Source organism: Polypterus senegalus, chromosome 15 (assembly GCF_016835505.1).
Source record: "Polypterus senegalus isolate Bchr_013 chromosome 15, ASM1683550v1, whole genome shotgun sequence".
In the NCBI taxonomy this organism is placed as follows: Eukaryota; Metazoa; Chordata; class Cladistia; order Polypteriformes; family Polypteridae; genus Polypterus; species Polypterus senegalus.
In genome coordinates this window covers 33,819,718-33,831,779 of record NC_053168.1, presented here as the reverse complement: position 1 = coordinate 33,831,779, position 12,062 = coordinate 33,819,718, and the positions used below count along the sequence as shown (strand labels likewise).

General features: G+C 38.1%; 1 protein-coding gene across 4 annotated transcripts in view; it reads left to right on the top strand.

Annotated features, from left to right (window-relative positions):
* LOC120515746 (protein tyrosine phosphatase type IVA 3) overlaps positions 1 to 12,062 on the top strand; it is a 152,790-nt gene that overhangs the window by 130,472 nt on the left and 10,256 nt on the right. For all 4 annotated transcript variants that reach the window (XM_039737027.1, XM_039737024.1, XM_039737026.1 and 1 more), the window contains one exon: positions 4,903 to 5,033. In XM_039737027.1, the coding sequence (XP_039592961.1) occupies positions 4,903 to 5,033 (131 nt within the window). The remainder of the gene's footprint in view (positions 1 to 4,902; positions 5,034 to 12,062) is intronic.

The window sequence follows — 12,062 nt, the reverse complement described above, 5'->3', positions numbered from 1 at the left end:
CATTTTCTAAACATACGTTGATGTGACCTTGTCTTAAAAAGGCAGCATTAGATCCTGGATGTTAGCTAATTTTCGCCTGTTTTCTCAAGTGCCATTTTTGGCAAAAAATATTAAATAGAATTATTTATAATCAATTGGTCAATCATCTTAACTCCAATAATTTATTTGGGATCTACTAGTCTGGCTTAAAGTGTTATCATGGTGTTGTGATGGCCCTCTTGAAAGTATTTGACATCTCTCTTATTATTGTCTCAGGTGGGGCAGCAGTTCTTGTCCTCCTATACCTTTCTGCAGCTTTTGACACTATTGATCATGAGATCTTGCTGTTGCGGCTTGAGCATCTTTGGGGCTTAAAGGGGCTGTTCTTAACTGGTTCAGGTCATATCTTGCTAGTAGATACTTCTCAGTGACTTTCAATCCTCTTTTTCGTCTACTGCTCCAATTTAATGTGGTGTTCCTCAGGCATCCATTTTGGGTCCTATTTTGTTTTCTATATATCTTTATCCTATAGGAGCTGTTTTTAGGAAGTTTAATGTTTCTATTCACTGTTATGCTGATGGCACACAGGTTTATATTGCTGCGTGAAGTTCTGTAATGATTTGGTTGCACAATTGTCTTAGGGAACTAAGATCCTGAATGACTGACAGTTTTCCTTATCTAAATCAAAATAAAATGTAGGTGCTGATAGTTCAAAACCAGCTAGAACTTTGGCTGCATGAAGAATTTCTTGGCTCTTTAATGGACTTTTGCAAATCTTAATTTCAGAATCTTGGGGTTATTTTTGATAATAACCTCTCTTTGAGAAACAGATTAATTCTGTGGTCAAGAGTTGTTTTTTTCCAGCTTTGTCTTTTAGCCAAAGTTAAGTCTTTTTTTTATCTCCTAGGGATCTTGAGAAAGTTACTCATGCTTTTATCGGCTTGATTACTGTAACTCATTGTATTCTGGAACCAGTAAATCCCTGATACACAGGTTGCAGCTGATTCAGAATACTGCTGCTTGTTTTTTGGGTGTTTGCCTCTGTATCTTCAATTTTAGCCTCTTTACGCTGGTTGCCAGTTAGCTTTAGAATTGATTTTAAAATTTTGCTACTGTTTTTTAAATAATTTGTTTGCTTCTGCTTATTTATCTGAATTGTAAGGTGTACACCAGTCATCCAAAGAGCTTAGATCCACCATTCAGTTGTTTTTTGTGCTTCCTTGAACTAAACACAAAACTAAGGGGGACAGGGGTTTTGCAGCTGCTGCACCTTGTCTGTGGAATTCTTTACCTCATTACATTAAGAAGTCTCCTTCAAATGAACTGTTTGAAGGAGATTTCCTAATACATTTCTAGTGATACTGATGGTTCCCACCTCTCACTTTGTTTCAAGTTACTGCTGGTTGTATTGTGTTTTACTGTATCTTATTCTATTTATTTTATGTTTATTGTATGTTTTAATGTAACGTATGTTGGCTACAGATTTACTGATGTTGTTTTAAATGTGTTCTATAAATAAAATTGACATTGACATATCCCAAGAGCCATTTTCTGTTTCTAATATCCAATATATACGGGTCTGAACCACCTTTGCCTGTCACCTGACTGATATTGCACCTGGCCTGGCCTGAACTTTCAGTTTGTGGGTAGTGTACCCATGTGTCAGCACCCTGCAGCTTGTTTAAACCTTGCCTGACTGGGCTTGTGAGTTACCTGGCCTCCAGGCTCTTGCTTCAGGAGTGTGGGTGTGAAGCCATGTCAGTTATGGACTAATTTTTTGTCTGTACTGTCTCTAAAACCAAATTACTGTGAGTATCTCCAACACTAACACACATCTCCAGAAAATATAGCTCTAAAGTATATTGTTGATTGCAGGTCCCACCACCACACCAGTGTCACTTCTTAAAGAGCACAGTTGAATGAAAAAGAAATTATAAAAGCCAGTTTGCATTTTGTTTGTCTTATTACTCTTTCTACAGTATAATGTTTATTTTTCCACTTTATTGTTGTTTCTGTGTCTGTCAGGGTATTTCTCAGTCTGTCTCTCTATATCTATCTCTCTTATCATTTGCCCTATAATTGTAATGATTAAACCAGCATCTGTGTTTGCTGAGCATTAGCTATAGCTGATCTGTTAAGGTTTCAAAATGTTAGGTGCAATTCTTGTGATCAGATTCTTTTATGTGCAACATCTTGATAATTGTCATGTACTGCATATTTATTATCATTATATCATTTAAACAAGTAGTATTAGAGTAAGCAAGCTTTTTTAAAGATTGATGTAATTGAGCAGTTGAATTAGCTATATGCCACACTACTATCTATATATATAAATTATATATATATATATATATATATATAAATTCACTAAGGCAAGACAACCATGGAAAGCACGCCGGAAGGGGCGTGGATTCACTAAGCTGCCGACAAGTGAGACACCTATGGCGCACGCAGGAAGGAGCCACGCCCACCAACTCCAAGACCATTGGATACGACGACGACTCGCAGGGCCACGCCCACCAACTCGGACGCGACGACACAGAAAAATGGCGTCGTTTATATTCGTCTGTCGTAGAGGCCACATGCAGTGCAGGTCAGGTTAATGTCATGTGCATGTCATGCACCTCCGAGCTACGTTGACTATTCATAGAGGCATGTTTCTCGCAGAGGTGAATCGCCATATGCAGCATGTGAAAGGGTTTGCAAGGGGTATCCCATGGGATCCTTAAAAAAATCCTTTACAACTAAGGTTAAAGCACAATGAAGTAAGCAGTCTTTAAAAACCGACTTTTCAGTTACGACGCACGACTGCGTGCACCATAGCAAACTGTTTTACACGCTACATACAGCTGTCTTCATGCGTCTTCTTAGATGCTCCTGCAGGAACATGGAAGACGTTTTCCTGCCCACCAGCACTGCTTTTTCACCAGCTGGTGTCTACCCTCACTCTGTAGGCATTCACACTGCCTGCCCATTTGCCCGGACGCAAAAACTCACCGACCACCCAGTTAGTCCCTTTCGTCTGTGGTAAGAGTCCACATGCACGTCTGAGCCACGCGGCGTTTGTTATGCCGCGGGTTCACTATTGTGTTGTATTCTGCTCTCTCCAGAGTTCCATCTTTTCATTCACTTACTGTTGTATTCTCACACCAACCCGTTCTAGACATCCGTGTCTTTCCAGAACTGTTTAGCATTCAATAAATAATTATGCACGAGATTGACCGTGTGTCTAACCAGCGCAGAGAGGCTTGGGTAAGCCAATGAACTCCATTCAGGTTGCAAGCCGTGGAATTCCCACTAAGTGTGACTCATAGGCTCCCACTCATTACGTCCCTACCCTTTGTGCACACCCCCCTCTTACCGTGGTCGGGTATCTTGGTGGATTATATATAGAAAAGCAGCCAAAACCAAGGGATATCCCATAGGGTCCTTAAAACATTCCTTTACAACTGAGGTTAAAACACAATGAAGTAAGCAGTCTTTAAAAACCGAGTTTTTATTACGACGCATGACCGCGTGCACCATAGCAAACTGTTTTACACACTACATACAGCAATTCGCATCCGTGACAAACATGCGTCTTCTTAGATGCTCCTGCACTTTGTATACACCCCCCTTCCACCTCGCTACCACCGTGGTCGGGTGTCTTGGTGGATTATATATACAAAGGCAGCCAAAACCGCACAGAGCAATGAAAAGTCTAGAGTTTCATCTTTTCATTCACTTTCTGTTGTATCCTCAAACCCTCAATTTTTAGACAACTGTGTCTTTCGACCATCAATAAATAATTATGCATGACATTGAGCATGTGTCTACCCGGCGTGGGTAAGCCGTTGAACCCCATTCGACCTGCAAACCGTGGAATTCCCACTAAGTGCGACTCATACGCTCCCACTGCTTACGTCCCAACCCTTTGTACACACCCCGCTCCCACCTCGCTACTACTGTGGCCGGGTGTCTTAGTGGATTATATATAGAAAAGCAGCCAGATTCACACAGAGCAATGAAAAGTCTATGTCAGTCACACGTACATCTGGACTGTATAAAGACGACGACTCAAGTGACGAGCTGGAGGTGGGCACATGAGCGGGCAGTGCATACTGAATGAGAAATCGGCAGACTAGCATGACAGACGGAGCTGAATGGACGTCCTTTTCCTCTCCTTCCGTTCCAACCTCCGCGCCGAGCACCCCCATCCCTCCGTCTGGCAGGAGGAGGCACGAGGACGGTCCGCCAGTTTTCAGTCACGGACGATTGTGTGTTGGTTCGTTCCGTGCATTGTTACAATGTTGCTTTTCTTTCTGATTTATTACATTACCGATTTTTCAAATGTTACTTTTCTCCCTGTGCTTAAAAATCATTAAAAAACCGGCCTGATTATGCGGCGTATGGTACGCCACGGGTTGGCTAGTAAATTATACAGTATTATACTTTCTGTAACTTCCTGAACAGAAAGCCACTAATATTTTTAAGAGCTTATTTTCAAATATGAGTGAGCATCCAGCCTCTTCTGTTTAACTAAAGGTTTAATAAAGACCAGCTTCTTATGGCAACGCAGTATGCTTCTTATATTTATATAAATATAATATATTATATATTATTATATATTTGTGTGTGTATATAAATATGTACAAGGGACCTTCAAAAAGTTTCCGCACTGTTATATTTTCGTTGTAAACGGTGAAGGCAGGAGGAGTAGTAACAGGGCATTAAAAATTTACGATGCTGGGAAATTTGCATTGCAAACAAAGGTGAATATGTAGAAAAGTGATGCAATTTGTTTTTGAAATTCTTAATAAATAGAGTTTAAAAAAAAGTACGGAAACTTTTTGAACATCCCTCGTGTGTGTATGTGTGTGTGTTAAAGAAAGGCTACACAGCAGTAATAGAAATACAAGTTGTGTGTGTTTTTCTTGTTTCCAGGACTGGCCATTTGATGATGGTGCTCCACCACCTACTAAAATTGTTGATGACTGGTTGAATTTATTAAAAACCAAATTTTGTGAAGATCCCGGTTGCTGTGTGGCAGTTCATTGTGTTGCTGGTCTTGGACGGTGAGTACCGAAAATTATGTGGAATTTGTCAGTTAATTTATGTACAATAGTGTTTGTACTTAGTATACCAGTTCTCGGAGAGAAGTGATTGCATCCGACTGATGAGGAAATTTTCAGAAAAAAATTTTAACTTGTCCAGATTTATCTAGCATTAGATTTTGTAAATATCTGTGTTAAGCATGTATAGCAAACATAAAATTTAGGTCAAAAAAGATTGTAAGTGGCACTTAAAGTCAGCACATGCATGAAACAATAGGTATATTAAAAGATCTTTGCAACTGAAGAATATGTTTTATCAAATTAGCATTAAGAATCCTTATTTCCATTCATGTATGCTTTGTCCAACCCACTCATATCTAATTCAGGTTTGCACGCTGGTGTCTATCTTGGCAACGCTGAATTTAAGTCATGAATTAACCCTGTGGGTGAAATAGGCAATTACCAAATATGTCACATTCAAAAATAAAATTGACAAATTTCAACGATAGGTAGAAAAAGAAAAAAAGAGAACAAATGAACAAACAAGCTTCATTTGTCCCTAGGGTGAAATTTGGGTTAACATAAAAGCCTGTTAAATAAATTTGTTTACATATACACACTATGGTCTGAAAATGCACCAGAATGAATAAAATGAAAGAAAACATCTGACTTGGAATTTACTATCACAGTGAGCCAGTGAGTTGTATTGCCTTTGGTATTAATGAGGCCTCCAGTGTTTCTTGTGTGGACCAGCTCCCAAACCGACACAGAGAGACACTAGGCACAAGTTCAACAACACACCTTCCACTTACTGTCTCCTTCTGTCCCCACTCCTCCTCCTTCCGACTCCCATGAGTGGTGGCAGGCAGTTTGTTTTAAGTAATCCTTGGAAGTACTGCCGGTGTCCCAAAGGCTTGTCCCAGGAGCACTTGCTACTGCCCCCACAACACCCCCCGGTGGCACCCACGGAACCCAACAGGGCTGTGATCAACTCCAGCTACCATGGAGCCCTGTGGGAATCGGAGGCACTGCTGCAACCCGGCCATCTAGCGCTTCAGGGGAGGTAAAGCCCCATGTAATTCTGTCCCTGCGTCCTTCCAGCATATTGGCATTCCTGCCAGGCAAGGGTTCTGGCCGTCCACCACGCTTGACAAACTTCTGCTGAATAATTGTTGACTGAAGGGTGTTAGCAAATCGGAGAGAGAAAGTGCAGCAGTTTTCATAATAAAACATAGTTTCATTTTTCATTCGAGAGTGCTTTCCATAACTGAGACTGGCCTTTTCATTAGGTTCTTATTTCTTTGGGCCTCTCTTGAAGTGATGTTCCCAGCCCAGCATACTACAGCATAGAAAACTGCAATGGCCATCACAGACTTGAAGGATATGTATAGGATTTCACTACCCGCATTAAAGGCACCTTGCCTCCTAAGAAAAAAAGATTCTGCTCTGTCCTTTCTTATATATTTCGTCTGTATTACAAGGCCAGTCCAGCTAGTCATTGATGTGGACCCCATGTGCTTGTAGCAGTGCACCACCTCTACATCCACTCCCTGAATGTTGACTAGGTGTAGATGCTCTTGGGTGCATCAAAACGCAGCAATCAGTTCCTTGGTTTTACTGATGCTAAGTTGCAGACAGTTCTTTCTTCACCTGACTCCTATACTCTGTCTCATCCCACTTATCAGTATACCCCCATAAGTGCAGAATGATCTTGAGAAATTATGCAAGTGACATGAACTGGTGTTATAATCATAGTCTATGGTATATAGAGTTAGGGGGAAAGGATACATAACTATTCCTTTTGGTGCTGCAGTGTTGCTTACATCTGTATCAATGACACAGTCCTTGAGTCTCACAAACTGAGGTCTACCTGACAGTCCGTTATTCAGGATGCCATAGGTTTATCCACCAGCATGGCTCTGAGCTTACCCCTAAACACAGATGGCTGGATGGTATTGAAGGCACTGGAGAAATCTATTATAATTATAACTCTTACGGTGTTGACAGCTTTGTCCAGGTGAGAATAAGCCTTGTGGAGCAGATGGATAATTGGACCATCCATTACAATCTGTGTCCAGTAGGCAAACTGCAAGTGGTCTACTACAAGACGAGTAATATAGTCCAGAACCATCATATTAAAGGTATTCATGATGTGAGATACGTAAGTGCCACTGGTCTGAGGTCTTTAGGGGAAGAGGCGCCTACTTTCTTTGGAACAGAAACAATGCAGGATGTTTTCTACAGTAGTGGCACTTTTTATAGCTTTAATGTCCAACTGATAATGCATCAAAGATGCATCACAGTCCCCCTTATACAATAACATCTACTTTGTTGGAGCTGTTGGTATTTAATTGAGAAGAAACAAAATGTACTTGGCTATACTGTGTTGTGCATTGTATTTAGAAGCATTAATCTCCTGTGAATATCAAATCCTTGTTATTTCACTACTTTGTCAATGCCATATTGAGCTAGCTCACAAAGTCTTTCCTAGCCACAAAATACAAATGGCAGATGTCTTTGCACCTAAGGTCATAACAATTCACTTTTTTCTTGCATAATGCTAGCAGAGAATGCATCTTCTAGCTTCTCACTAAAAAAAGATTGGTTTGGCTGGACATTGTTAAACACTGCTCTGATAGTTCAGCTCCTTTCCTGGTCAAAAATTTTAGAACACACCAGTTTCTCAGTTTTGTTTTGTTTTTTTCTTCAAATTGAATCAGTTGAAATGCAGTGAACATCCTAAAATGGTGAAAGGTTAAGCAGTAAACTGCCAGAGCTTCAATTTTAAAGTTTAGATTAGCAAAAACTGAAAGGTAATTAAATATCGTAATATTACAAATGGGCCTTCTTAGGGAACATCTAATAGGTTACAACCTACAGATGTTTTGCAAAATTAAAATTAATCTTTGTAAGTTGAAACAAGCTATTTGCATAGGAGTCCCATCTTCTGATGATTACTTAAAAACCTCTGTCTAGGTTATGGGCAACTTGTCACCTTGTGATTCCTAATGCTTACTGCCAGTTCTTGCTTGCATAGGAGTGAAAAGGCTCACCGTATGGTATATGAGATGAGGGTGTGAATGACAGTTTACAATATTATAAATAACTAATTTCTAGCTAACCACAATAATAATGTCTCCTATTTAAGTTATGGTTAAAAACTTATATATATATATATACATATAAAAGATTGAGTTAGACTTGAACTTTTTAAAGCCTTCTGAAGTTGGCCACTTTTTTCAATGACTTCAAAAACCAAACTGTATACAGAGTAACCTCAAAAGATGACCTTTATTTCTGTGGTTTCTAAATCAGTAAATTTAAGAACATTTAACAGTAAATGATTTAAATAATAATAACATATTTGCACTCAACATTTCTTTGCGGTAGCCACTGCATATTATTAAGGTGTTGGGTCTGTTTAGTAATAAGCTCCTCCTGTCAAACTCAAAGTTGTAACCAAATGATATGCCTTACCACTTCAAAAATATATTTGTCATTCACATTCATGGCTCCGAGAGGCCATTCAGGTGTGTGTGTTTATATGTATAGTATATAAGTGCATGTATGTGTATATGTGTATGTATTTTTATTATTTTATATATTATTTTCCTATTTTTTGATCACTTATTTTGGTGAAACATGTATTATTAACATGTCATATAGACGGATTTACTTTTTCAGATCCAGTGGTAATCCAGTTCAGGACATCTTTAAAAATATGTACTTTTTTACATTATACAATGCTTTTTATGCAAATATATGTGTGTATGTATGTATATGTGTGTGTATGTATGTGTATGCAGAATAAAACATTTCTGCCTCCTTTCTTCTTTAAGACATGTTTTAATTAATAACGTTTTTGGATAGAACTATTCTGTGTGAATGTTTCTCTGACGTCAGCAGTGTTGACATTTGAAGTTCTTGGAACTGTTTCAGCATTTGCCTTCTGCTAAGAGGCCCATCGTCTTCCCCATCTTATTGGTAAAGCTCCATCTCTGACGCATTATTTGCTCAGCAGGGACCTATCTATTTTATTTATATATAGTTTTTTTTTTTTTGACTAGCCAGCTTTATAATTAATATTACTTATTTATGAAGGATGGGAAATTTTACTTAAGAAGTATGCCTAAAGAGAAAAGTAATCTTTGCAAAGAAGTACAGTTTTTACTTTATTCAGCATTAGTAACTATTTATTCTTACTTAACTTGGAGGCTTAACTGTCCTAATTGATTTTATATATCTGTTTTATTGCCCAGGTTGTTTTTACTCTGAAGGACTCTTAGCTAACCAACATAAGTAAAGGTTTAGACTGCAATGCAGACATGTAATTCCTGAATTAGTACACCCATAAATCTCTTAACACTCTCAATATTTTTTGAGACTTGTAAGGCCTTGTAACTTTGTTCGTGGTTATATACTTATCCCCCATTCCATTTTTTTTTTTTTGCTTCTGTAAGTACAAGTTATTCAATAGATAATAGAGTTGCACCTATGTATCAGATATATACAGTAAATCCTATGATCCATAGTAAAATTAATGTGTAGATTATGTGCTTTGACCACTGTTTGAAGTTGTTAATTTAACACTGTTTTGAGTTCTGTGAAACATTTCATGCGTAGATTATTCTTATATAATGGAATTTTAAAATTGTTGCATAGGCTACTTAAGTAACATTTGAAACAAGTTACCCTTGTTCAACAGTGCTCCAGTTTCCAAAGCCTTGTAGAAAAGTTATATTGTTATTTGTAAATGTAAAGGTACTGTTGAAAAGACGGGGAGTGGAGAGATTAGGTGCCATTGCCAGAATCTGATCAAGCAGACAGCCCTAGAAATTAGTGAATTTTTTGTTTGCTTTTTTCTCTTCTCTGTATAACTTTCTCCCCAGCTCTCCTTTAAACTTGAAGTTTAGAAAGACTAAAATCAGTAGTAATATTTTATGCATCTGATGCTTTTTTAAAAAAAAAAACAAAAACAACAACTTGGAAATCACAGGCATAGTTTATCAATCGATTAACATTTGAATGTTAACCCTAAATTACCAAGATTTGTGGTAATAGCTACGTATGCCCCAAAAACGTACCTGAAGTTAGATGAGTATAGCATGCAAGATTTCAGCTAGAAGTAAAGGACACACCAGTAAATACCCTTGTCAACTTGATTTGATTGAATGAATGAAGTGCTTCTGGTATTGTGAAAAATTTCTCGTCATTAACAAAGATGAATTTGAGAAAGGATTTTCTTGCTAAGTGCCTAACTATAGTTACATTTGACAACTCATTTGTGACAGATGAGGAGGTGAGACAGGACAGGAGAGGTGATGAGCCGGTTTAAGGTTGTATTCCCCAATGTCCATGATAATACTGTGCGTAGAGTAGAGTTTGCTGTCAGTGATGTTGTATGAGAAGTAAGAGTGATAAACAGTTTTAAGGCGGGTGGGCAAACTTCATGTTTTACACCTCTCCAGGAAGGAATCTTATTGAGCTGAAAGAATGTTATTTAAGTTTATTTACTGTATCTGCAGCCATGCAAAACTGTCCACTTTCTAAATACAAGGTTGGGTAGCCTTTATCCTTCAAACTTCAGATGTAATGTTGAAGTCTTGCCCTATCCAGTAGTTGAAAGTAATACAAGACACAATTTATCCCACCAGTGTTATGATGATTTGAACAAATGCCTGTCTGATGATTTTGTCTGTTGAGTTGCAAAAGTGACTCGTTCACTTTCTTGAGGTGCAGAAATAATATTAAAGTGTTTGAGCCAATGGCAGGGCAGTTAAATAAAACATTTTAAGGGGATGGTGTTGCATGCAGGAAAACCAGGTTTCAAGAACCTTTTTTTTTTTTTCTTTCATCCAGAACAAAGTTTTCAACTTTCATGTGAAGTGCATGTACTGGATGTGATAAAGTGGCTGAACATTTGGAAGTGGTTCTCAAAGATTTCTGGCCTCTTTGAACCAGCTACATTGTATGGTGTAACCAAAGTGGAGTTAGTCTGACCGTGCTTAAACATACAGTAGATATTGTTTGTCAGACCATCAGGCCATTCAGGAGGCCTATTGATACATTATTGGTGGCAGTGAACATAGTTGCAATATCAAGTGCATACATTTTTTTTTTTTTTTTACTAGTGAACTTAATTTGAACAGAAAATCTTAACATCCTTCAATGTTTCCTCCATTGCATCCCTGTTTTTCATAAATTCTGTTGGGCCACCACTCAAAGTTAAACCCAGTCTCCCGTGTCGGGTCATGGTGGATTTGTGTGACCCACTAGATGGTTCTGGCATTGTCTTCTCTTAGAAAAGTGTTTGTTTCTTTCAGAAATTAATTAGTGTATCTTGTATATGTTCACATTATCCTCTCCTGTACTACTAAAAATAAAGTCTGCTTGTCAAAAAGGTACCAAAAAGTTTAGCTGTTTTACATATAGTGATAGTTAGTTGGACTTTGCCCAATGTCCCTCTTTCCTACAGAAAGTATAACTGTTGGCAGGTCACCAGATTTTCATCAGGATTTCTCAGTTTTATATTCCTTAGAGCAGTGGTTCCCAAACTCAGTCCTGGGGACCCAATGTGACTGCAGGTTTTTGTTCCAACCAGATTCACAATCAGTGGTAGTTATCAATAACAACTGATCTCATTTAATTAGCTGGTCTTTTTTACTCTTCTCTTATTCTGCATTCAGAAAAACACAACAGTATGTTTTTTACATTTATAAGACATTTAGAAATATTTTTATTTTTTTCTAATGTTATAAATGCTTAACTCTCTCTTGTTGTTTTCATATTATTTTTCCCTTTTCCTGTGTATTTTGCTCCCTTCATTTAACCCTAATAGTGACAATTAACAACCAGCACAGCAGACACCCGGGATGATGAAAGCAACAACGACTTCAGTGTCAGACTCGCCAATTAGTAAATAATCAATTAAATGACCAGAATACCTGGAAAAGCAGAATGAAAATTAGGTTGAAAATACTGTTAACAACGTAAAAAAAACAAAAACTACATATTCCCCTTATACTGTAACTGCTTATTACGTTTTAATAA